The 26,658-nt window shown below is 38.7% G+C and overlaps 2 protein-coding genes across 2 annotated transcripts in view; both read left to right on the forward strand.

The window, feature by feature from the left end:
* Window positions 1-26,658, forward strand: part of LOC136876361 (galactokinase) — a 323,016-nt gene that overhangs the window by 256,613 nt on the left and 39,745 nt on the right. The gene's annotated exons all lie outside the window — the stretch shown is intronic.
* The window catches only part of LOC136876363 (coiled-coil domain-containing protein 137), a 63,649-nt gene continuing 62,888 nt past the window's right edge, over window positions 25,898-26,658 (forward strand). The window contains exon 1 of the mRNA XM_067150253.2: window positions 25,898-26,080. Within this exon, the coding sequence (XP_067006354.1) occupies window positions 26,004-26,080 (77 nt within the window). The 5' untranslated portion in view covers window positions 25,898-26,003. The remainder of the gene's footprint in view (window positions 26,081-26,658) is intronic.

Consider the following 26,658-nt stretch of genomic DNA (forward strand, 5'->3'; position numbering starts at 1 on the left):
AATTGGAGCAAGCTATTTAAGATTCTGAAGATGATTGGGATCAGATACCGAGAACAAAGAATTATCTACAATCTATATAAAAATCAGTCTGCAGTGATAAGAATCGAGGGCTTTTAAAAAGAAGCAGCAATCCAGAAAGGAGTGAGGCAAGGCTGCAGTTTGTCCCCCCTCCTTTCAATGTGTACATAGAACAGGCAGTAAAGGAAATCAAGGAGAATTTTGGAAAAGAAATCACAGTCCAAGGAGAGGAAATCAAAACATTGAGATTTGCCGATGATATTGTTATTTTATCTGAGAATGCAGAAGATCTCGAGAAGTTGCTGAATGGTATGGATGAAGTTTTGGGTAAGGAGTACAAGATGAAAATAAATAAGTCCAAAACAAAAGTAATGGAGTGCAGTCGAACGAAGGCAGGTGATGCAGGAAATATTAGATTAGGAAATGAAGTCTTAAAGGAAGTAGATGAATATTGTTACTTAGGTAGTAAAATAACTAACGATGGCAGAAGTAACGAGGACATAAAATGCAGACTAGCAAAAGCAAGGAAGAGCATTCTTAAGAAAAGAAATTTGCTCATTTTAAACATTGATATAGGAATTAGAAAGATGTTTTTGAAGGCTTTCATTGGAGCGTGGCGTTGTATGGAAGTGAAACATGGATGATAACTAGCTCAGAAAGAAAGAGAATAGAAGCTTTTGAAATGTGGTGTTACCGAAGAATGCTGAAGGTGAGATGGATAGATCGAATCACGAATGAAGAGATACTGAATCAAATTGGTGAGAGGAGATCGATTTGGCTAAATTTGATGAGAAGGAGAGATAGAATGATAGGACACATCTTAAGACACCCAGGACTTGTTCAGTTAGTTTTTGAAGGAAGTGTAGGTGATAAGAACGGTAGGGGTAGACCAAGGTATGAATATGACAAGCAGATTAGAGTAGATGTAGGATGCAATAGTTACGTAGAAATGAAAAGGTTAGCACAGGATAGGGTGGCATGGAGAGCTGCATCAAACCAGTTTATGGACTGATGACTCAAACAACAACATGAAAGAAAGAAAACTACAGGAAAGAACATTATTTAGCTTTAACATACGAAGATTAACTGACTTGTTGACCAGGGTTAAGGTTGCGCATGGTCCAGTATTTCCTCCCCGCATCCGCATTATTACTACGGTTGGGATTCACTTTTACATATTAGCCCTCCATCTTTTTACTCTTGCTTATTTTCCAGACAAACATGTGTTCTTCTCGAGTAGAATGTGCCTGTAACAACCTTGATTGAGATCATTAGAATTATATAACAGTATATTCTACTAGATAATTACAACCAGTGCTGTTCAACCTGTATATTGAGAAAGGCATTGAGGAAAGTAAAGAGGATATGGATGGGATAAAGATAAATGGAGTAGAAATCAAAATGATAAGATGTGCTGATGACATAGCTGTCATAGAAGATAACAAAGAGAAACTACGAAGTGCATTAATAAGAATGAATAAGATATTGATTAGATTAGACTTGCAGACAAGTCCCTGGAAGTAGTGGAAACGTTTAAATACCTGGGGAGTGAATTAATGGAGAATGCTCGACTGGATGCTGAGATTAGTAAAAGGATTCAAGCTGGAAGTTGTTTCTATCATAGTGTAAGAAATATGTTATGGGACAAAGATGTTCCAATGGAAGCAAAGGATACTATGTACAAGATGTATTACGTACCCATAACAACTTACGGAGCAGAAACTTGGACAATGACAAAGAAGGATGAGAGTCGAATACAGGCAGCCGAAATGAAATTCTTGAGGAGTATGATACAGAAGAGTAGAAGAGACAAAATAAGGTATGAGAAAATCCGGGAAGAAATTGGAGTGGAAAAAATGAATGATAGAATAGAGAAGAGCCGACTAAGATGGTTTGGGCACATAAAGCGAATGAGCGACGAAAGAATGCCAAAAAAGGTGATGGAAATGCAAATTCAAGGAAGGAGAGGCCGTGGACGACCACGATTGAGATGGAAGGATACCATCCAACGCAGCATTATAGAAAGAAACCTGGACTGGGACACAGTGTTGGAAGAGGAGTGGTGGAAAGACCGAAGAAAGTGGAGAGGAACCATATTTGCCCCTACCCGGCTACAGCTGGATAAAGGGAAATGATGATGATGATGATAATGATGATGATGATGATGATGATGATGAAGAATTACAACTCTTCTGCTTTTCGTACATAGTTTGTACTATCAACTTGAAAACCTTTATATCTCAAAACCTTCTCAATAATCATCTACCTTATAGTTTTTCATCATAACAGTGACATGCAATCGAATATTTTAACTTCTTGTTCTTGTTGAGGGGGGGAGGGTTGGGTTCTTGAATATTTTAACTTAATAACATCAATTACCATTTCAAGGAATACAATTTTGCTACTTACTACATAGATTTCACCACCACTGTGATTATATAATATCGATGTCAAAAATATTGACAATAATAAAAATGCTAGACGAAAGAAAACCTTTGTTTTTTGCATTTGTGGATTGAGAAAAAGCTTTTGATAATGTGAACTAGAATATGTTAATGAAGATTATGACTAGTGTTGGTCTAGATTTTAGAGATAGATGAATAGTATTTGAACTCCATAACAACCAAAGAGGCATCATAAACATAGGCCTAAATGGTGAAGTATGAGAGGCTTATATAAAGAAAGGAGTACAGCAAGGATGTAAGTTTTCACCAGTGCTGTTCAACCTGTATATTGAGAAAGGCATTGAGGAAAGTAAAGAGGATATGGATGGGATAAAGATAAATGGAGTAGAAATCAAAATGATAAGATGTGCTGATGACATAGCTGTCATAGAAGAGAACAAAGAGAAACTACGAAGTGCATTAATAAGAATCAATAAGATATTGAGAGATAAGAATAACATGAAAATTAATACAAAAAAGACCAAAATTATGGTATGCAACCGCCCACATATTGCAGTCGACATCGGAATTAGTGATATACCACTAAGGCAAGTAAATGTCTTTACCTACTTAGGAAGTAAAATCACTCCAGATGGCAAAAGTTTAGTCTTAAGTGTGGCCAGTATTCGGGAGATAATAGGTTCGAACCCCACTGTCGGCAGCCCTGAAAATGGTTTTTCGTGGTTTCCCATTTTCACACCAGGTAAATGCTGGGGCTGTACCTTAATTAAGGCCATGGCCGCTTCCTTCCCACTCCTAGCCCATCCCTGTCCCATCGTCGCCATAAGACCTATCTGTGTCGGTGCAACGTAAAACAAGTAGCAAAAAAAAAAAAAGTTTAGTCGACATAAGGAGCAGAATTGCCCAAGCAAAGATTGCTTATTACAAAAAAAGGATACTACTTACATCAAGGAATTTAAATGTGGAGACTAAGAAGAGATTTATTTAGTGCTACGTCTGGAGTGTGGCCTTGTATGGCTCAGAAACGTGGACTATTAGTGCATGTGATAAGAAATGTCTGGAAGCATTTGAGATGTGGTGCTGGAGGAGGATGAAAAAGATCTCGTGGACAGCAAAACTCACCAATGAAGAAGTTCTTCAACGAATAGGTGAAAAAAGATCCTTTTTTAGCAATAATAAGAAAGGGATGAGACCAATTAATTGGCCATCTCTATAGGCACAATGATTTCATAGTTAATGTCATGGAAGGAATGATTCAAGGTAAAAGAGGAAGAGGAAGACCTAGACTGCAATATTCAAGACAGATCAGGGATGACATAGGAACAGGCTCATATGTGGAAATGAAGAGATTAGCGGATTACAGAGAAGAGTGGAGAAGACGAATTGCTGCCAACCCATCTTAGGATTGGGAATTAAGAAGAGAAGAAGAAGAGAAGATAGTTTTTAGTGCCGGAAGTGTTCAAAGATATGTTTAGCTCGCGTGGTGCAGGTCTTTTTATTTGATACCCATATGCCTGGATGTGAGGTGATGATGATATGATGATGACGACGAGGCAGGGGAGAGGGTGAAACCTGGTGTCAGCACACAGCCCACTACTGTCGAATAACACCAAGAGGTCTGCTCAAGGCTTAATGTCTCCATCCGATGGATGAATCACCGTCAACAATGTCATGTGCCCTCCTTCCATATGAACACTGTAGAGAGGCTTTGAACTGAATCCAGGCTTTAGGCACACAATCAAATGATCATAAATTGCATACCACCACCACCACCACCTCTCCTACCCTATCAGCCAAGATGGTGCAAATTTTTTCCTCCAATGAACCTCAAACCGGCTAACCGTGGGGTCAGATCATATAGACTTGATGCCTTAATGATCATGGCCACCAGATGGACTCACGTAATACAGTGGAGTCGAGCATCTCTAGTTCGACGTATGGAAATGGCCATTGTAAGATTATTGGATGATCAATGAAAAACTGAGTTATTTAAATGAAAGCATTAATGTGTTGAAAAATAAACTTAAACAATACTGTGTACTGCTAATAGTGTATACTGTATTTACATATAGACATATGAAATGAAAAATATATTTTATTCAATGAAAATAAAATTGTCTTTCTTTTTATTCTTTTCTTTTAAAGAGGTTTTTAGGAATTTTTCTGACAATGAAAATGACAAGAGGGCTCCTTGTGTTGGACTACAGAGACTCTACTGTACTGAGAATATGCATTCCCTACTCAGACTCGAAAGAGCCGGAGGGATGTAAATTTCTCAATAAACGTGGACAAATCTCCCCAGAATCCCTACTGGAATGGGGTGGAGATAATCCATCCTGCCAGGTAGTATCATAATCTTTATCCCAGTCAAAGAACACGATGATCAAGTACTCCTTCTGAAGAAGGGCCTACTGACTGGTGCTCCCCAGTCTGTCCAGGTGATCAGTGGCAGACCAATGAGAATGAAAACCACACTGGTAGTTAGTCAGGAGTCCTCTCTCTTCCAAGGCTCATATGTTGATGATTCACCATTCTTTCGTATAGCTTAGAGAGGTCATCTGTACGACATATTGACCTATAGATGTGCAGAAGCTTTGGATCTTTACCTGGCTTGGAAATTGGTATTACAATTCCCTTACACCATTGAGATAGAACCTCTCCCCCACTCCATATTAAATGGAAAATGACGACGGTATCACTGAGGCACTGGTCACTCAAATGTTTAAACATTTGATTATGGATTTTGTTCCGCCCAGGAGCCGTGACCCTGTACAACATGAGTGCACTCCACAATTACCATTCCGTAAAAGGCAATGTTATAGGAATATGCAATTCAGAGACGAGAAGTGGCAAGCCTCTGCCTGCTACATAGGCAGAAATGCAAGGTCATATTTCCCAGAGCTAGACTTTCTACAAAAAGTGTTGCAATGTGATGTCCAACAATTACTTTTCCCAAGTAGCTGTCTTACTTTCTCGAATCAAATCTCCGAAAACTACCAGAGTAGTTAGTGGGATGTAAAGCAAATGACATTATTGTTATCTCAGATCAAAAATAGAACCTTAGTGCACAGATGCTTATAAGATAATGCTTGAAAGCCTTGGTGGTGATCATGTGGTTGAGGTGGTAATTATTGTTTTAAGAGGTTATACAACTGGGCAACCATCCTCTATTAACACTAATTGCACTAATCTATAAGACATATAGAACAAGAACAAGAGTTGACCGAGGGAAGTTGGATAGAACAGATGGAAGCAAGGAGTCTGGCACAAGTAAGTGCAAGAATCCTGTGCATGTTGCACACCATTGTCGTTATAGGCAACGGAGTGCGAATGCAATTGCTTCCAGCTGAGTACGTAGTTGCACGGACTAAATGCACCCGGCTGCCCTGCTATCCTTGGAATAGACAGTATTCTCTCATAGTCATGTTGTGTCTTGGTGGTGATCATGTGGTTGAGGTGGTAATTATTGTTTTAAGAGGTTATACAACTGGGCAACCATCCTCTATTAACACTAATTGCACTAATCTATAAGACATATAGAACAAGAACAAGAATTGACCGAGGGAAGTTGGATAGAACAGATGAAAGCAAGGAGTCTGGCATAAGTAAGTGCAAGAATCTTGTGGTTGCCAACCTACACTCAATTAAGAGTCCGTGGAGGCCTCTCTTAGTCATCTCTTATGACAGGCAGGGTATACCATGGATGTTATTCTACCATCCCCACTCACAGGAGGATCCAACAATGCTGTACAGTATGACTGCTGCAATATCGTCAGTTCATCATGGGACCTCTTTTCAGCGAGGGAAGCCAGACGAGGAAGGTATTGTTTCTTCTGCAGCAACCAGAATGGAATAAACATGGTCATTAAGAGAGCCCAGCACCTCATCGTTCATCACTGTACATTTCAGAAACTATGGCCAATTTGCCTAACGAAGTAGCCAGTGCTTTGGCAATTTGTTCTGTTTTTTTATTCAAGAGCAAGAGAAGAATGAGAAAATGGTCACTATCACAGAGGTCATTATGTATTTGCCACTGTGATAGGAAACTAATGCACTGGTACACAATGTGACATCCACATGTGAGAAAGTCCAATGTGTGCTACTGAAGTGAACAGATTCCCCTGTGTTGAGCACACACAGATAACTGCTCGATCAATTGTCCAATAGTCCTTCCCCTAGCACAGAAAGAGCCCCAGGTTATAGGTATTCACGTCTCTCAACAAGAGAAAAGGAGGCGGCAACTGAGCAGACAGATCTTGTAGTTCATGTACATGAAGATCATAGTCCGCTGGAATGTGCATGTTGCACACCATTGTTGTTATAGGCAACGGAGTGCGAATGCAATTGCTTCCAGCTGAGTACATAGTTGCACAGACTAAATGCACCCGGCTGCCCTGCTATCCTTGGAATAAAGACAGTTTTCTCTCATAGTCATGTTGTGTCTTGGTCTTAGACAAGATTTCTGTATCAAAAACTAAGTTCCCAGAAGGAAACTAAAATTTAATTTAAAATTAATTCAATTATTTACAATTAAAATCAATTATTAAACATTTACAGTTTCCTTCTGGGAACTTAATATTTTATATACAGTAATAGCCAAAGCCAGGCATTTATGCAAGTGGAGGTACATACTCACCCATAGAGTACCACTATTGCATTGTCCTATATTGGAGGCTTGCATTGGTGTCTCAGCAGTGCACTAGCCACCAGTATCATGGAAAGTTGTGGCAATCCAAGTGATGAACCTACTGCCACTCTGGGAAGAAATGCTAGTAATTTCATGACTGAAAAGGCCTACAAAAGCATGAATGTTTCTGAGGTTCCTGAAGACAGACTATGGTGGTCGCATTCATGAATATCAACTGACATAACTCAGCTAGACAACAAATATAACCATTGCAGTTCTACTCTAATAATGCCACAGTGTGGACTGAAAGACGATACCTTTTAGCGACCCTCATTACTTTTCATTGCATTGGTGGCTACTTGATGATTCAGTTGCTTCTAATGAACTTGTTGCAGCTTTACAAAGCTCTCAGTCAAGATCAACACTTTTGTGACCCTTTTAATGAAGGAGATGGAGAACTGTGGAGCAGCCATTGATTTAAACTTTCTCCAAGCATCTGGATAAGGAAGCTCATCCAGAGTCTCCTCCCTGAATGTGGAACAGTCCTTAGATATTGTAACATATACGCGAGTGCAGTTGACACACATAGGCAGTGATGTACACTTGACACCAGTATGGTCGCTCTTTTTACACCTTGACGAAGATTGATAACACAATGAGGTGTGGCCAAAGTTCTGGCAGTTAAAGCACCTCATTGGGGCTAGTCTGTATGGACAAGTAGTCAAACAGTACACTGCGACTTTGATTCATTCAGGCAGTAACTGGGCGTTGAAGTTTAGGATGAAAGCACCATATTGAGCAGTTTATCACTGACATGTCTCTTAAACCTCCTCAGATCGGTAATGTTCTGATGTGTTAAGATCCTGAGCATGTCATCATTGGAAGCCTTAACCAAACTAACTCCTTTGCAGGAGTTCAGGGACTTATGCTTCTCGATCTTAACAGACACATTACTGAACATTGTAGTCATTTACTCTGTTCAACCGTTGTCATTTCAATAAAGTCAGATCCATCACGAAGGTTCTGCATTTCATCCACTTCACTACCAACTATATCTTCTACAGAGTTGTTTATTAACAAATAGAATGTCAATTTATTTGCAATATTTGCACATAATTATGTAGAAGAAGACAATTAATTGTGATGTTACTAAACTGAATTTTTAATCCATCATTAGTAATTCAAGAAAACAAGCCTAAGGTACTGCCGTGGCCCCACAGAAAATTTCACAGTGTGGTTTTGTCTAGACAGCCAGAATGGTACAATCTAGAGGTACTACAAATTTGTGCTGCTTGATACTACTCATTGTAGCCAACAGACTGCACTGCGATTTGATTACTAGTGCTCAATGCTACAAACCTGAAGCACTCATTGTTCTACAGTAGGGAGTGTGTGAAATACAAGATATTTCTGTGTCACTACACCAGTTATCAGATAGTTCAGTTATCTAAAATGGATCTGTTTTCTTCATAAACTCAGAGGATCATGACACCAGTCTTTCAGCCTGAGATTTCTGGTAAGTAGTGTTCTTTCCAAGTTGATCAAACGCATTTTGCAGGCAACAATGCTTACCTAATCTTGTCATGAGTACTATTAAAGAAAACCTCATGTCCTCATTCCGAGGTGGTGCAGATCTTTTCAGGCACACTACCATTGGAGGTGAGCTGCATGTACCATTTCAACCACATACCAGCCCTCCTGCCATTCTTAAATTTCTGGCAGTACCAGGAATTGAACCCAGGCCCCTGAGGATGGCAGCTAATAACACTAACCGTTACACAACGAAGGCGGACATAATAAATACTGTTACAAAGTTTTTGAAGAAAAACAAATATAGTTAAAGATATTTTATTCTCCTTGTAATATGCAGTATTTATATTAAACCTATCATGAACTCATAGCAACACTCATTTCTTAAATTGGTCGCCGTTTGCCTTCACATAGGCAGCAAGTCTCTTAGGCCAGTCATCTATGGCAGCATGCATGGTCTCCAAAGGCAAATCCGCCACTGCCTTCACCATGGAGTGCTTCAGGCTGTTGATACTAGGGTATATCTTCTTACAGACCATCTCCTCAAGTACAGTACAGTCTATAATCCAAGAGACCGAGGGCAGAGCTGAAGGAAGGCCAATCAACTGGAGATATGAAGTCGGGAACATTGGCTTGAAGCCACACCTGGGTGGTCTTGGCTTTGTGTGGTGGCGCTGAATCTTGCTGGAAACTCCATTCTTGATTTTTAAAGAGTGTGTTGCTTAAGGGTTTTATGACTGGTTCTAATGGTGTCTCTTCGTAGACCTTCGCTGAACTTTTCACCCCTTGATGGCACAAATAGAGCTCAGTGGTGCCAGAATAGTTTACACTCCACCAAACCATTACTGAAGAAGGATGATGGCCTCGCTGAATCCTCAGAGCTCTTGCATGAGCTTCAAAAGATGATGAGGCATACACCTTGTTATTTTGAACATAAAAAGATTCTTCAACAGTGAAAAATTTTCATCTGTAGAATGAATTTTCCTGTACCCATCTCGAGCGTACCTCTGCAGGGCGCATTGTGATTTTAGCTTGCTGGGCTGTGAGAAAGTGTCCTGTGCTTTGCTGGTAAGCTTTCATTGCAAGGAATCAGCTTCATTTCCTGTATCAAATCTTACTTACATTAAATCAATAAAAGTACATTCCCACCTGTCCGATACTATATATTTTTTTAAGCAAATTAATTATTTCTGGTACATGTTTTGTTTTTTAGGAACATCTTCAACTACATTACATTGCATAGGTGAAATTACAAAGAATTTTTCTTCATCTCAAAAAATATCTTAAAAAGTTGTGCTTAAAACAATATTAATTTTTAAAAAAGATAAAAATAATTAAAATATGTGAGAAGGGTTGAGTGAGGCAGTGAAATTGGAAAGGAAAATGGATCTACTTATGTTCTAACCTAATTGTTAATTTGTTATGTGTATGTTACTAGTTGTTTATAATTTAAAAAGTTTCTGAAAAATCAATTTTTCTTGTCGATGTTCCGTTTTAATTGAAAAAAAAAAAAACTGTTCTCTTCAGCTGCTATTTTCTTGTTGATGTCGGCAACCTACTGTGTCCTTGGAGGTTGCCGACATAAGATTTTGGGGAAGCCTTTTTTCATAATAACAATAAGACAGCAATCAGCTTCAGAGGATCCCATAATAAACAAAATTCAAGAGACTCGTTTTCACAAAATTAAATCAAATGACAATACTCATCTTGGAAAAGAGCAGCTGAAGAGAACAGTTTTTCAATTAAAACAGAACATCAACAATCAAAATTTATTTTTTCACTTTCTAAAATAATGAACAACTAGGAAACATACACATCACAAATGAACAATTAGGTTAGAACACAAGTAGATCCATTTTCCTTTCCCATTTCACTGCCCCAGTCAACCCTCCTCACATATTTTAATTATTTTCTTAAATTTTTAAATTAACATTGTTTTAAGCATAACAAGGTACTTTTTAAGTTCTTTGAGATGAAGAAAAATTCTCTATAATTTCACCTACGCAATGTAATGTAGCTGAAGATGTTCTTAAGGAACAAAACATATACTACAAATAATTAATTTGCTTAAAGCAAATATATAGTATCAAACAGGTGGAAATTTACTTTTACTGATTTAATATAAGTAAGCTTTGAACCGAAATCACTATGTAACACATGGGACATGCTTTTTTTTTTTCCTTTCAGACATTTAGCTCACAAGCCATGATTGGTTGTCTCCGCACTACATTTCTTTGAATATGAGCTGCCACGGCTTTCACAAGTACTGGAGTCCTGATGGAGCATTGTCCTCCTAGTCTGGCCTGGTTATCAAGAGTCCTGGTCTCAAGGAATCACAGAGAGGATGATTACCTCGTTGTACTTCTTCTTAAAACAAAAATCACCACCACCACTACTCTCAGGGAATCGCTTGACAGTATGGTACACAAACATTCTACTAATTTTCAATGTTTCTGATATCTTGAAAATACCAGATGCAGATTTCCGTACCTTGTAAAGGGCTATTACAGCCGCACTGTTCTCATACTCTCCCCACTTCATCATAAACACTTTAGAAAATCAACTTCTCTATTCCATGCTTGGACTTTAGATGCCAAAGATGACTCATGACAGGGAAAGGAAAATATCACAATAAAAAGCAGTTGTATAGTATAGTTGTATAGATCAAAAGTTTGTAACAATACAGAAGGGTCCATAAAACTGTAGACACTATTTGATCTTGTCTCAGCCTGTCAAAAAGTGGAACTATCCATGAACCTTTCTAAAACCAAAGTAATGCTCAACAAATAGGCCCCAGCAGGAAAGCTACATGCGGGAAACTCCACATTACAAGAGGTCGGTGAGTATGTCTATCTTGGGCAGCTTGTAAACATGAAAGGGGACTTAAGACCGGAAATCTTCTGACATATCAAACTAGGGTGGCAAGCCTCCGGAAGAAATTCTTCAATCTTCATATCCAACATGCCAACCCACCTAAAGAAGATACTTTTTGATCAGTTGTGAAGCCTGGACATTGAGCGAGTTTGTTATGCAAAAACTCAGAACAACCCAAAGACCTATGGAACAGTTTATGCTAGGCTTCACGATGAAAGACAGGAAGAGAGCAGATTACATCAGGTCAGTCACAAAGGTCAGTGACATTTTAGAACGGGTGTTTACTCTAAAATGGCAGTGGGTAGGCCATGTTGCTTGGAGAACTGATGGTAGGTGGACAAAGCTTGTGCTTGAGTGGAGTCCGAAAGATCATCTGAGATCCAAGGGAAGACCACCGGACAGATGGGATAAAGACATCCAGAACATCGCTCAAGACCGTCCCAGATGGAGAGACCTCATGAAAATCTACCTTGCTTCGGACTTAAAGAGGCCACATCGTAAAAACGATTGAATATGGCTGATAGTGATAGTGACAGCGATCTTTGGAAGAAAATGACATATCATTACGATTCTTGTAAGGTAGCATAGTCCATTGTTTTCTCAACGGATGATGAAGGTTACGTGAAAGGTGCGACAATTTTAGGGCGCGTTTTCTAGTAGATGGCTGTGCAGCAATGAATGAATGAATGAATGAATGAATGAATGAAGCAAGATTGTCGTTTGAGCAATGCAAGGCCATATTGAAGTGGTACTGGAAGTAAGAAAACATGATGGAGGTACAACGGCAATGGCGTAATGTGTACGGCACTCAGCCAACAACACGTACAACAATTTATCGTATTTGGGATAAATTTGAAGCTGACGGTACTGTTCAGGATGTGCATAAGATAAGGTCTGGCTGACCAAAATCATTAGCAAGACCAGCTTCAAGCACTGCTGTGTTACATTTTACTAAGTCGCCTCAAAAATCTGTGAATCAGGATGCACATGAAAGCAGGGTAAGCCCATCAACCATACAACTAATTCTGAAGTCTGCAAAGTGGAAAGTGTACATTCCAAGATCGCTGTCATGTTATGAATGACGATGACCCAAATCGAAGGATCGAATACTGCAAGTGGTTTGAAGGCATGGTTCGCGAGGAGGAATGGTTTGCAGGGATGGTTATCTGGTCTGACGATGCGCAATTCAAACTGAATGGTACTGTAAAACGCCACAACTGTGTGTATCGGGCTCCTGAAAATCCTCACTTTCATCTGGACAAACATGTCAATCAACCCAATGTTAATGTGTGGTGTGGTCTGTCACTGCGAGGTTTGATTGGCCCATTCTTCTTTGAAGGTACCATAACTGGTGTGGTGTATCTTCATATGCTGCAAACTGATTTTACCTGCCATTTGAAAGGTGTTTGGAAATGAAAGATTTTTATCTTAGAAGTAAGATTTTACCTACAGCAAGACGGTGCTCCGCCTCACTACCACTGAGATGTCAGAGTCTACTTGGATGAAAATGTACCTGGACGATGGATAGGTTGAAGAGGAGCTGTTGAGTACCCACCACTGTCTCCAGACCTTACACTTCTTGACTTCTACCTATGGGGGACCTTGAAAAAATTAAGTTTATCGACAAAAGCCAGCTACACTGAACGAGGTACGAGAAACCATCGAGGCGTCCTGTGCGGCTATCACACCGGCAACACTGACAGCGTAGTTTTGTCAGCAGTTCAGTGGCATCAATGTTGTTTGGCTGCTAATGGGAGTCACTTTGAACACACAAAATAACCTTCCCCCCTTTCAAGAATTGTAATGGTATGTCATTTAGTTCCATTAATATTGATTGTCAAAGTGTGTCTACATTTTTCTGGACCCCTCTGTATTTATGACAAGACTAGGTATTTACATATAGTTCAGTAGATGATGTCCTACAGGTTACAGAGGACCTCTCAGATGATCCGAACTACAAATAAAAGGAGATAGGACTAATAAGTACCAAAAACTATAATTTGGAAACCCAGCACACCAGGATTTGCTGCGAGGGCATAGCGGTATGCTAGCATAGCAAAGTCAACAGCTCAGTGGTCCGCTGGCCCAGCATGGAACACCTGTCAATGATACTTTGTACCCCCCATGGCCTCACAAGAAAGTCACTCAGCCATACAATATACTGCTCCAGCAGCCGTGTTACGAAAGGACTTCCAGGGAGAAAATTTTGACTGGAGGCAACCAGGAATCGAGATACCCATCTATCACATTCTCTGCTCGATGCAATTGGTGCAAATCTCTTATTACATTTTTTGTATTTCATAGATGTTGTTTTAAGGCTGGCATCCTTTAAAAAAAATTGAAGTTGAGGGTTCCATTTGGTCTCACAATTAGCTAGGAAAATACATAGTTGACCTTTGGCAAAGCCCTGCATGCCGAGTTAAGGCTAGTAACCCCAGAGGCAACCCGGTATCTGGAGGTGGGCCACTGGCGACTACACACCCAGTAGATTCACAATTAAGTATTTATTTTCCACCTAGTCGATACAATGACTGCTTAAGGTAATTTAATGGTTAAAAGTGGTACACCGGGCGAGTTGGCCGTGCGCGTAGAGGCGCGCGGCTGTGAGCTTGCATCCGGGAGATAGTAGGTTCGAATCCCACTATCGGCAGCCCTGAAGATGGTTTTCCGTGGTTTCCCATTTTCACACCAGGCAAATGCTGGGGCTGTACCTTAATTAAGGCCACGGCCGCTTCCTTCCAACTCCTAGGCCTTTCCTATCCCATCATCGCCTGTGTCGGTGCAACGTAAAGCCCCTAGCAAAAAAAAAAAAAAAGTGGTACATGTTTCGTATATTATCTACGTCTTCAGCCACATAACACTGTTTGGGTGAAAAATATATAAATTGACAAAGTAATGTTTTTTTTTTTTTTTTGCTAGGGGCTTTACATCATGCTGACACAGATAGGTCTTATGGCGACGAAGGGATAGGAAAAGCCTAGGAGTTGGAAGGAAGCGGCCATGGTTTTAATTAAGGTACAGCCCCAACATTTGCCTGGTGTGAAAATGGTTTAGAGGAAGTGTCCTTAAAATTAACATAAGATTGACAACATTAAAACAAACAAATAACTAACTCAAGAGAAAATATATAAATTATTTCTACAATTGAAAGCAGTCGTCAAGGAAATACTTGTACAATATTCCATAGAGAATATGTCCTAATGAATATTCTTTTCTTAATAATTCATGATAAAAGGTCAATTTATAAATTAAAAATTATACAATTTATAAGTAATTGTCGAAATGAAGAAATCCAGATATCACAGTGTGGCTCTTATTATTAATGCAGATGAAAATATAACTAATTCTTAGTTGTCAATTCTTATTAAGCCTGCTTTCCTTTGGAACAGTAACTCCTGTCATTCTTTCACAGTTTTGTGTCTGGTGTAATATTGATGATGCGTTCTTCCTTGCTCTTGCACCTGAGGAGGTGGAGGAGCAGGGGATATAGGTGTGTCAAGAACCTCCTTGCTGTCACCTATAGCTTCAACTGAGGAGGAATAATTTGTAGGGCTATCTGTAGGTGGAGAAAAAGGATTTTCTTTCAAAATACACAGAAAATCCACTTTCACACTGACCACTATCAAGAACAACTCGTTACACCCTGAGGCACAGAAAAGATCAGCATATTATAGTTACGTTAACAGAGCGTTTAATATTCCTTTATCCAAATCTGAAAGGAATAAAGAACTGTTGTTTATCCGACAACAAGCCCTCTTGAATGGTTTCAATAATAACATGATTCTTCTTCTTCTTCTTCTTTTATGACCACATAGGATCACTTTAGTCAGTCCGTCGTTCAGGTCTCTTTGAAGGGATTGTTCGGGCTTTGCGGTCCTCCCAGTACTTCTTCAGACGCTCCGATCTTCGTGCCCTTTCCTCAGTTGAAAATGTGCGTGTTGTTGGTTTGTTTTGTGTAAGGGTAAAGCGGAGGTTTGTATTCTTGAGTTTTGTATTCAATTTTATCTTATTTTTGGTGTCTTCTGTTGTAAGGCCTATTTCCTTCAGATCCTCTCTTACTTCTCTGATCCATTTACATCCTGTTGTGGTATTTTTTGAGACGAGATTGTGTTGTACTAGTTGTTTCAGAAGTCTTGAGTCCTGCATCCTCATGATATGTCCAAAGAATCCCAGTCTCCTCTTACGCATAGTATCTGTAATGGGTTCTAGCTCTTTGTACACGACTTTGTTAGGTATTAACCGCCACTGTCCATCTTTCTGATATTTTTTGTTGATACAGGTTCTTCCAATCCTCCTTTCAATTTTCTGAAGTCTGTCAGTCTTTGATTGTTTATTCAGGTAAAAGAGTGTTTCTGCTGCATATGTAGCTTCCGGTTTTATAACTGTGTTGTAGTGTTTTATTTTTGAATTTATTGATAGACATTTCTTTTTGTAGATATCCCATGTTAATTTTTGTGCTTTAGCTAATCTATTTGTTCTTACTTGGATTGAGATTTTTTCATTTAAGTTATGTGTTATTACTTCTCCAAGATATTTAAACTGAGTTACTATTTTGATTTTATTACCATTTATGGTGACTTCTTTTAGCTGTGTTGGTTTTTGGGGCATAATTTCTGTTTTTTCAAATGATATTTTGAGGCCAATTTTATTTGCAATGTTTTGAAGTTGTGATATCTGGGTTTTTGCTTCTTTTATGTCCACTGCTAGTGGATTGATAAAATAATTTTAAAATTTTCGGAGAAGCAACAATCTAAATTAGCAATTGAACCTAGTAAAACTGAAAAATACACCAAGTCCGCATATAATAATCCAAACATACACGTAATAACAAATTTATTTAAGAGAAAAAATTTCAAAATTGCATTTTCCACCAATAACAACAAGAACCATAGTATTTTCAACCATGATACAATAAATCTCTCGGAAAAAGATTTTTTTTTTTTCATTTGGGAATATATAAACTCACATGCTTTGAATGCAAGAATACATACATAGGACAATCTGGCCGCAATTTTAAAGTTAGATATTTGGAACATGTGAATACTGAAAAACATAGAAGATTCTCAGCTATGGGACAAGCTATGGGATAACACATGACTGCCACAGGTCATAAATTTACCAACATAGAACAAGACCTGACCATCATAAAAAAATTAAAAAAAGGGCAGCTTAATGAGCACATGCCGGGCTGAGTGGCTCAGACGGTTAAGGTGCTGGCCTTTTGGTCCCAACTTGGCAGGTTCGATCCTGGCTCAGTCCGGTGGTATTTGAAGGTGCTCAAATACGTCAGCCTCGTGTCGGTAGATTTACTGGCACGTAAAAGAACTCCTGCGGGACTGAATTCCGGCACCTCGGCGTCTCCGAAAACCGAAAAAGTAGTTAGTGGGACATAAAACAAATAGCATTATTATTATTATTATTATTATTATTATTATTATTATTAATGAACACATATAAAGATCTATACATTCATCTAGACCAACTTGTAAAGAAAAATGATAACCTTAATGAGGCTGTAGAATATAAGAATCCATTATATTATCAAATTCTAGTATATTTGAAAATGCTTGAGAAAGATCACGAAAAAAAGAATTGGAATTTCTCCACCTACAGATAGCCCTACAATTTATTCCTCCTCAGTTGAAGCTATAGGTGACAGCAAGGAGGTTCTTGACACACCCTTTTCCCCTGCTCCTCCACCTCCTCAGGTGCAAGAGCAAGGAAGAACGCATCATCAATATTACACCAGACACAAAACTGTGAAAGAATGACAGGAATTACTGTTCCAAAGGAAAGCAGGCTTAATAAGAATTGACAACTAGGAATTAGTTATATTTTCATCTGCATTAATAATAAGAGTCACACTGTGATATCTGGATTTCTTCATTTCGACAATTACTTATAAATTGTATAATTTTTAATTTATAAATGGACCTTTTTTCATGAATTATTAGGAAAAGAATATTCATTAGGACATATTCTCTATGGAATATTGTACAAGTATTTCCTTGACAACTGCTTTCAATTGTAGAAATGATTTATATAAATTTCTCTGGAGTTAGTTATTTGTTTGTTTTAATGTTGTCAATCTTATGTTAATTTTAAGGACACTTCCTCTAAAGCATTACTTTGTCAATTTATATATTTTTCATCTAAACAGTGTTATGTGGCTGAAGATGTTGATAATATACGAACCATGTACCATTTTTTAACCATTAAATTGCCTTATGCAATCATTGTATCGACTAGGTGGAAAATAAATAAATACTTAACTGTGAATCTATTGAAGTGCGATACGGACCATAAAGCTGATTTTATGTAATACACACCCAGTAGCGATTCATCATCTTCCTGCGACACGAAACTTGTCATTGGGAAGTATGAAATTCCCACACATGCTCAGAAAACAAATACACCACCCAATCAAAAATACTAACTCTTAAGAGAATTTTTATTATTGGTCAACCTTTCAAAACAATTTAAACCTTATACTACAACTGAATATTAAATTCAGTCATGGGAAAGATTTTTTTTTCCAGTACATGTTTCAGCCCTCACTGGGCCACCCTTTGCTGGGTTGAACAATTGACAAAGACATCTACATACTAGGCTACTAGAACTGTATAAAAACATGACACAAAAATGGTGATGAGAGTCATGAGAGCTTAAAAAGTTCTTAAAAGTACAATTTAGCGTGACCACTAAAAAGTTCTCTTGTTACAATCTTGATAAAAAGTTAACAATATTGTTCTAGTTGTAAAATGGGCTGAATACTGTATTTATCAGGTTGAATTGTGGAGAACTCCTCTGTTTAGATGTGAAGGAACCATTTTTACTCATAGAAAAGAGCATTTAATGAAAAATATGAATATGGAAAATCAAGTGTCAGAATTACTGGCAGTTCTTTTGCTTGTTGGAGTCACTGGCAGTTCTTTTGCTTGTTGGAGTCTAGAACGAAAAGAAAACTAAATAATTATGTTGCTGGAAATTGAGAAAATGAGGCTAAAAGAAATTAAATAAATGATGATACTATGCAGGCTTTGTCTTGTCTATGGTGTGTCACGTCATGTTGATGATTCAGTGAACACTGGCGGGCAGCAGTCCACAGTTGGGGGAAAGGGATGGAAGGGGAGGGCGGAGAACTGGAGGGGAAGTGATAGCTTGCCCGTGACATGCATTAATTTTATTTAGTTCTTGATTCTCACGTAATATTTATTAATTCATAAAAAAGGATGTTGATTTTTTTCAGAGATTTCGTTAAGACTGAAGTTAGGGTTAAATCTTTGATCAAGATGTATGTGGATGTTCTCATATATATTCAGCAAAATGTCATATTGGTTGTATGTCAAAGTCTTGTATTATGGAAGTAAAGGAGTGATCACTCATAGCTGAAATCTATTGCATTTTTTGGCATACACGTGTTCTTTATTTAGAGTTGAGAAACTTTGCCCTGTTTGACCAATGTAACTGGCGTCACATTGGGAAACATTCTAGTTTTTAAATGCCAGAATTTGAATGCTTATTCTTTTATTTTGTTAATGATTTGTCAATAAAATTTCTATTGTAGCCATCATTAAATGCAATGGTGTATATATTATTTATTTCCTTTTTTGTAATTTTTATTGGAAAGTGGGATATTATTATCTCTGTAGATCATATATAGAAGGCAGCTTTCTTATGCGTGCCTGGATGATGGAAATCCTGTTTGATGACATTGACAGTTTGTGATGATTTCCTGAAGATGTCAAAAGTGAGACTATTATTATTTCTCATGATTTTGAAATCAAGAAAATATATGGATTTGTTGACTTCAGATTCTATGGTAAATTTTATATGGGGTTTAGAGAATAAAGATTGACTAATAAAGAAAGATGGCTGTCAATGATATGATGGCAAAGATGTCATCGACATATCTTGCCCACAAAAGGAACCCATTCATATCGTTAATGATGTTTCATTGTTCCAAATTATCAATATAGATCTCAGCTAAGATGCTCGGAGCAGGTGAACCCATAGGGAAACCCTTTTGGTGATAAATGACATCACTGAATGAGAAGGATGGGGAGTAAGTGCATAGTATCATCATTTATCCAATTTCTTTTAGTCTCATTTTCTCAGTTTCCACCAATATACTCATTTAGTTTTCATTTCTTTCTAGACTCCAACAGGCATAAGAACTGCCACTAATTCGGACAATGATTTTCTGTGGTTACATTTTTCATCAATCATCAATCATCAATCAATCACCACTGGTCTGCATTTAGGACAATCACTCATGTGGCAGATTCCTATCTGTTGTTTACCTAGTCTTTTCTTAAATTGTGTGATATAAACATCTCGATGGGGACATGTACAATATGTGGTAATTATGGTTCTTATAAGTTGGCTACATACATGATGATGGTTACTGTTTAATATATACATGTGATGTTTGTGGGTTACTGTAGTCACGTCCTAGTTCGTGAACCATGGGCAACGGCTGAGTGGCCTAGTAAGTGGTCCTGAGAGTCGGGATACCAGTTGCTATGGAATGGGAGTGGGTATCTCGGACATATTCTGAGTCGTGGCCCTCCTTGTGCTCACGCGGCAAGGACTATACAATTCACCGGTGGTCCATAACCTGTTACAGGAGAGATCCTCACTTGGACTATGTGTAAGTAGGTCAGCATCCTGCTTCATGAATTTACCGAGCTCAGAACACTTTAAGCAAGCCTCGGACCTATGGGAGTAATGGAGTCCCACTCCCATTTGACAGACGAGGGACTCCTTGGAAACAACTTGGCGAACGAAATGGAATTTGATGGGGAGCTATCAATATTAATGGGGCTTATGGAAGAAAGAAGGTAGAACTGGCTGAGTCAGCAAAGAGGATACATCTGGATGTGCTAGGAGTAAGTGATATTCGGATAAGGGGAGATAATGAGGAAGAAATAGGAGATTATAAAGTGTACTTGACGGGTGTTAGAAAGGGAAGGGCAGAGTCTGGGGTAGGGCTCTTTATCAGGAATACCATTGCACGCAACATAGTTTCCGTTAGGCACGTAAATGAGCGAATGATGTGGGTAGATTTGTCAGTGGGAGGAATTAGGACAAGAATTGTGTCTGTGTATTCACCATGTGAGGGTGCAGATGAGGATGAAGTTGACAAGTTTTATGAAGCATTGAGTGACATCGTGGTCAGGGTCAACAGCAAGGATAGAATAGTGCTAATGGGCGATTTCAATGCGAGAGTTGGGAATAGAACTGAAGGATACGAAAGTGTGATTGGTAAATGTGGGGAAGATATGGAAGCTAATGGGAATGGGAAGCGTTTGCTGGACTTCTGTGCTAGTATGGGTTTAGCTGTTATGAATACATTCTTCAAGCATAAGGCTATTCACCGCTACACATGGGAGGCTAGGGGTACCAGATCTATAATAGACTATATCTTAACAGACTTTGAATTCAGGAAATCTGTTAGGAATGTACAAGTTTTTCGCGGATTTTTCGATGATGCAGACCACTATCTGATCTGTAGTGAACTAAGTATCTCTAGGCCTAGGGTAGAGAAAGTGAAATCTGTCAGCAAACGAATAAGGGTAGAAAATCTCCAGGACGAGGAAATTAGACAGAAGTACATGGATATGATTTTTTTTTTTTGCTAGTTGCTTTACGTCGCACCGACTCCGATAGGTCTTATGGCGACGATATGGATATGATTAGTGAGAAGTTTCTAATAGTAGACAGTAAGCAGGTTCAGGATATAGAATGTGAATGGGTGGCATACAGGGATGCTGTAGTAGAAACAGCAAGGGAATGCCTAGGACCAACTGTGTGTAAAGATGGGAAAAGGCGAACATCTTGGTGGAATGATGAAGTGAGAGCAGCCTGTAAACTTAAAAAGAAGGCTTATCAGAAATGGCTCCAAACAAGGGCCAAGGCAGATAGGGATTGGTACGTAGATGAAAGAAACAGAGCAAAACAAATAGTTGTTGAATCCAAAAAGAAGTCGTGGGAAGATTTTGGTAACAACCTGGAAAGGCTAGGTCAAGCAGCAGGGAAACCTTTCTGGACAGTAATAAAGAATCTTAGGAAGGGAGGGAAAAAGGAAATGAACAGTGTTTTGAGTAATTCAGGTGAACTCATAATAGATCCCAGGGAATCACTGGAGAGGTGGAGGGAATATTTCGAACATTTTCTCAATGTAAAAGGAAATTATCATGGTGGTGTTGCAAACGGCCAAGCTCATGAAGAGGAGGAAAAGGATGTTGGTGAAATTATGCTTGAGGAAGTGGAAAGGATAGTAAATAAACTCCATTGTCATAAGGCAGCAGGAATAGATGAAATTAGACCTGAAATGGTGAAGTATAGTGGGAAGGCAGGGATGAAATGGCTTCATAGACTAGTAAAATTAGCGTGGAGTGTTGGTAAGGTACCTTCAGATTGGACAAAAGCAGTAATTGCACCTATCTATAAGCAAGGGAACAGGAAGGATTGCAACAACTATCGAGGTATCTCATTGATTAGTATACCAGGCAAAGTATTCACTGGCATCTTGGAAGGGAGGGTGCGATCAGTCGTTGAGAGGAAGTTGGATGAAAACCAGTGTGGTTTCAGACCACAGAGAGGCTGTCAGGATCAGATTTTCAGTATGCACCAGGTAATTGAAAAATGCTACGAGAGGATTAGGCAATTGTGTTTATGTTTCGTAGATCTAGAGAAAGCATATGACAGGGTACCGAGGGAAAAGATGTTCGCCATACTGGGGGACTATGAAATTAAAGGTAGATTATTCAAATCAATCAAAGGCATTTATGTTGACAATTGGGCTTCAGTAAGAATTGATGGTAGAATGAGTTCTTGGTTCAGGGTACTTACAGGAGTTAGACAAGGCTGTAATCTTTCACCTTTGCTGTTCGTAGTTTACATGGATCATCTGCTGAAAGGTATAAAATGGCAGGGAGGGATTCAGTTAGGTGGAAATGTAGTAAGCAGTTTGGCCTATGCTGACGACTTGGTCTTAATGGCAGACTGTGCAGAAAGCCTGCAGTCTAATATCTTGGAACTTGAAAATAGGTGCAATGAGTATGGTATGAAAATTAGCCTCTCGAAGACTAAATTGATGTCAGTAGGTAAGAAATTCAACAGAATTGAATGTCAGATTGGTGATACAAAGCTAGAACAGGTCGATAATTTCAAGTATTTAGGTTGTGTGTTCTCCCAGGATGGTAATATAGTAAGTGAGATTGAATCAAGGTGTAGTAAAGCTAATGCAGTGAGCTCGCAGTTGCGATCAGCAGTATTCTGTAAGAAGGAAGTCAGCTCCCAGATGAAACTATCTTTACATCGGTCTGTTTTCAGACCAACTTTGCTTTACGGGAGCGAAAGCTGCGTGGACTCAGGATATCTTATTCATAAGTTAGAAGTAACAGACATGAAAGTAGCAAGAATGATTGTTGGTACAAACAGGTGGGAACAATGGCAGGAGGGTACTCGGAATGAGGAGATAAAGGCTAAGTTTGGAATGAACTCGATGGATGAAGCTGTACGCATAAACCGGCTTCGGTGGTAGGGTCATGTGAGGCGAATGGAGGAGGATAGGTTACCTGGGAGAATAATGGACTCTGTTATGGAGGGTAAGAGAAGTAGAGGGAGATCAAGACGATGATGGTTAGACTCGGTTTCTAACGATTTAAAGATAAGAGGTATAGAACTAAATGAGGCCACAACACTAGTTGCAAATCGAGGATTGTGGCGACGTTTGGTAAATTCTCAGAGGCTTGCAGACTGCACGCTGAAAGGCATAACAGTCTATAATGATAATGCATGTATGTATGTATGTATGTATGTGTAAAGGTGGTGCTAAGATGGTATGCATGAAAAAGTTTGTAATTATTGTATAATCGGTGTTCATCCTTTAAATGACTAATCCCTGTAACTTAAAATTAGGTTGATACAAAAGATGAAACATGGCGGAGTACTAATGACATGTGAACGCAATGTATTACAGTACTACCTGAAACACAAGTTTTACTGAAAGTAAGCTTCATGAAATAATCATGGAAGGTGCCGGGCATGTGAAATTACCACCCGATCTAATGCTACAAGGACAAAACGCTGCTAATGAATTCAATTTGTGGATACAAAGATTTGATGACTATATAACTGCCACGGTACAAGATGAAGCACACAATAAGATAAAGTTATCATTGCTTAGGAACATAATGGGTCACGAGGTGAGGCACGGAAAATATTAGAAACTATACCAATGACAGATGAAGAAAGGAAGAATTACAAAACAGTAATTAGTGACAATGTACCATTCCATTCAAGTGAATGTCACCATTATTTCCCAAGCAAAGACATCTCACTAGTAACGGCCACTCCTTACTACCCACAGAGCGATGGCAGAGCTGAGAAAGCAGTTGGAATATTATTAAAAATATAATGACCGGGTGAGTTGGCCATGCATTTAGAGACGGGCAGCTGTGAGCTTGCATCCGGGAGATAGTGGGTTCGAATCCCACTGTCGGCAGCCCTGAAGATGGTTTTCCGTAGTTTCCCATTTTCACACCAGGCAAATGCTGGGGCTGTACCTTAATTCAGGCCACGGCCGCTTCCTTCCAACTCCTAGGCCTTTCCTATCCCATCGTTGCCATGAGACCCATCTGTGTCGGCGTGACGTAAAGCCACTAGAAAAAAATATATATATAATGAAAAAATGTAGGGAATGTAAATCAGACTGTCGAGGCTGTGATGGAATACAACACAAACATCATGTCGTTAGGTGCATCACCATCTCAGATTCTAAATAGCAGAATGACGAGAGGTGTCATGCCAGGTACATTAAGAGTTAATAGAACTTGAGATACAGGAGGGAGTATATGAGAAACTGTATCATAAAAGAAAGCAAATGATAAAACAATATGATAAAACTTGTAGAAAGAAAGAAGATGAATTCATGAAGGGTGAAAGTGTTATAGTGAGAACCAAAAGTGATAAGTACTGGGAGAAAGCTATTGTCATCTCAAAGGCCAAAGAGGAAAGGTCTTACATCATACAACTAGATATAAATAAATTGATTGTAAGACGTAACACATTTCAGATTAAAAAATCATTGATAAAGAAAAAAGGGCGAAGAGAGAGAGCTTGTAATTGCCCCATATAGTGAACGGGGGTGTAATGTTCAAAACAATCAATCACAGTACAATGAAGTTAATCATAATAAGTACGGTATGGCATGAGCAAACCAAATGTGTCAAACCAAAGGCCTGGTTTAAATGTTTCAAACCAAAGTCCAGATAGAGAAGAAATGAAAGTGACAAGCAGACCTACTCACTCACGATATGAACAAAGTTATTATACTAGCTAACCTGAGGAGCCACACGCACCAGTACAAACAAGTATGAAGAGACCGCTGCTCAGCCCGAAGGCGAGGTGTTGTGTAGTCAGCAAGACGAATCCTCTTGGCCGTTATTCTTGGCTTTCTAGACCGGGACCGCTATCTCCGGGTAAGAGGCAGGCACGCTACCCCTACACCATGAGGCCGGCAAGAACAAATATATGTGATCACAAAATTTGGATGACAAAGAGATTCCATGATCCTATAAATAGATACATTTTTGTACTGTGTGGTGAAAAATGAAACCACTTGGTGGTTACAAGAAAGAATACAGACCATTAGACCACAATTCGAAACTGAAATATAGGGAGTGTGTTATGATAATCAGCATTTCTAATATCAGAGTGATGTCAGTAAAGGAGGAGACGAGAATTTAAGTTGATAAGTAAGGGATAGTATTGTAGACTGAGCAAAAAACATGGGAGACTATAATTAAAATTAGTACCCCATAATTTCAGTGAAGGTTAGGAATAAATGTAACAGCAGAGGTGACAAAGGGATAAAACCATGGAATCCATTCACAGACGTCAGTGAAATTGATGCTAAAACACGCAATTCTCTATAAAGAGAACGTATATATTTATATATATCTAGCGCCTCACTTTCATACACTTTTTGGACAATACCTATAAATTTTAAAGCTAATTACAAAGGAGAACAGAAAGCGGTAATAGTGCATATTCGCAATAAGACGTTCCTTAGCCGAAATGCATGGATGGAGGGAGGAAGTAATAAGAAATCTATACAGTACATGCAATTTGGATCTTTCTTAAAACAGAATTCAGGTTATATTAATACCTACTCTAGAACTGAGTATTTGCATTGCAGGTTAGACACTATATAGTCACGAGTACTGTAGGTACTATGCACAAGTCTTAGGTGTTTATTTTAACAAGCAATTATTTTCCTTCACGACACAGCTAACTGACGTACTGTATTATAAATTAATTTCAAAACAATGAATTATAAACTACTTTTCATGTGGCACAGTCAATTTTCGGCATAGGATGGTGTGGATTGGTAAGGGAAAAATGGGACGGCATGAACAGCTGAATATCGCCACGAAACAGCTGACAATTTTTTGTTGTCAAGCTGATACCCACGTGTGGTGTGTTCAAATATGTTGTAGCTTTGTCATATTATTTACAGAAACTGAAGTTGTTAACCAATGGGTCGAAAAATTCCGGGCAAGAAACATAGGGGTATTAAAGATCCTTATGAGCAACAAGCGAAACGTAATGAAAGGTAATGTATAATACCATGTTCGTCCTTTAAATTAACCTTACAATTTGTGATGATAATTCCGTGGGTAGAGTAGTTTAATTAGACTACACAAAAGAGTGATTGAATGCCTGGATAATTTCTAGTATTTTCGCACCTCTACTCCTTCCTTGCACTCTAATGAACATATTTGACACCATATGACGGCGCCTACGAGTGAACTGGAGCCGGCTTGTGTACCATAACCGTTCTATCCTTTCAAAAGCCTTATATGTTGGATATATCAGTAGTGATACAGTCCATCCATTTGACCTCCTGAATTTAAAATATCTGCTATATCTTGCTGGAATCTTAAAAGATGAACCTCACTGGAATAACCTTTCCTATAAACCGAACTGCCTTCTATCAAAACAATTTATTATAGTAATTTCACAAACATGTGTGATATAATCAGAAAGAATGCTTCCCAGACCTTACATGAAACACATGTCAAGCTGACTGGCTTGTAATTATCTGTTTATCACTCTTACAGTGGCCACAGAAAGTATTTGTACACCTATGGAAAGGGATGGAGGAACATCATTATGACTTACGAGCTGAAG

This window comes from Anabrus simplex, chromosome 6, assembly GCF_040414725.1.
Source record: "Anabrus simplex isolate iqAnaSimp1 chromosome 6, ASM4041472v1, whole genome shotgun sequence".
Lineage (NCBI taxonomy): Eukaryota > Metazoa > Arthropoda > Insecta > Orthoptera > Tettigoniidae > Anabrus > Anabrus simplex.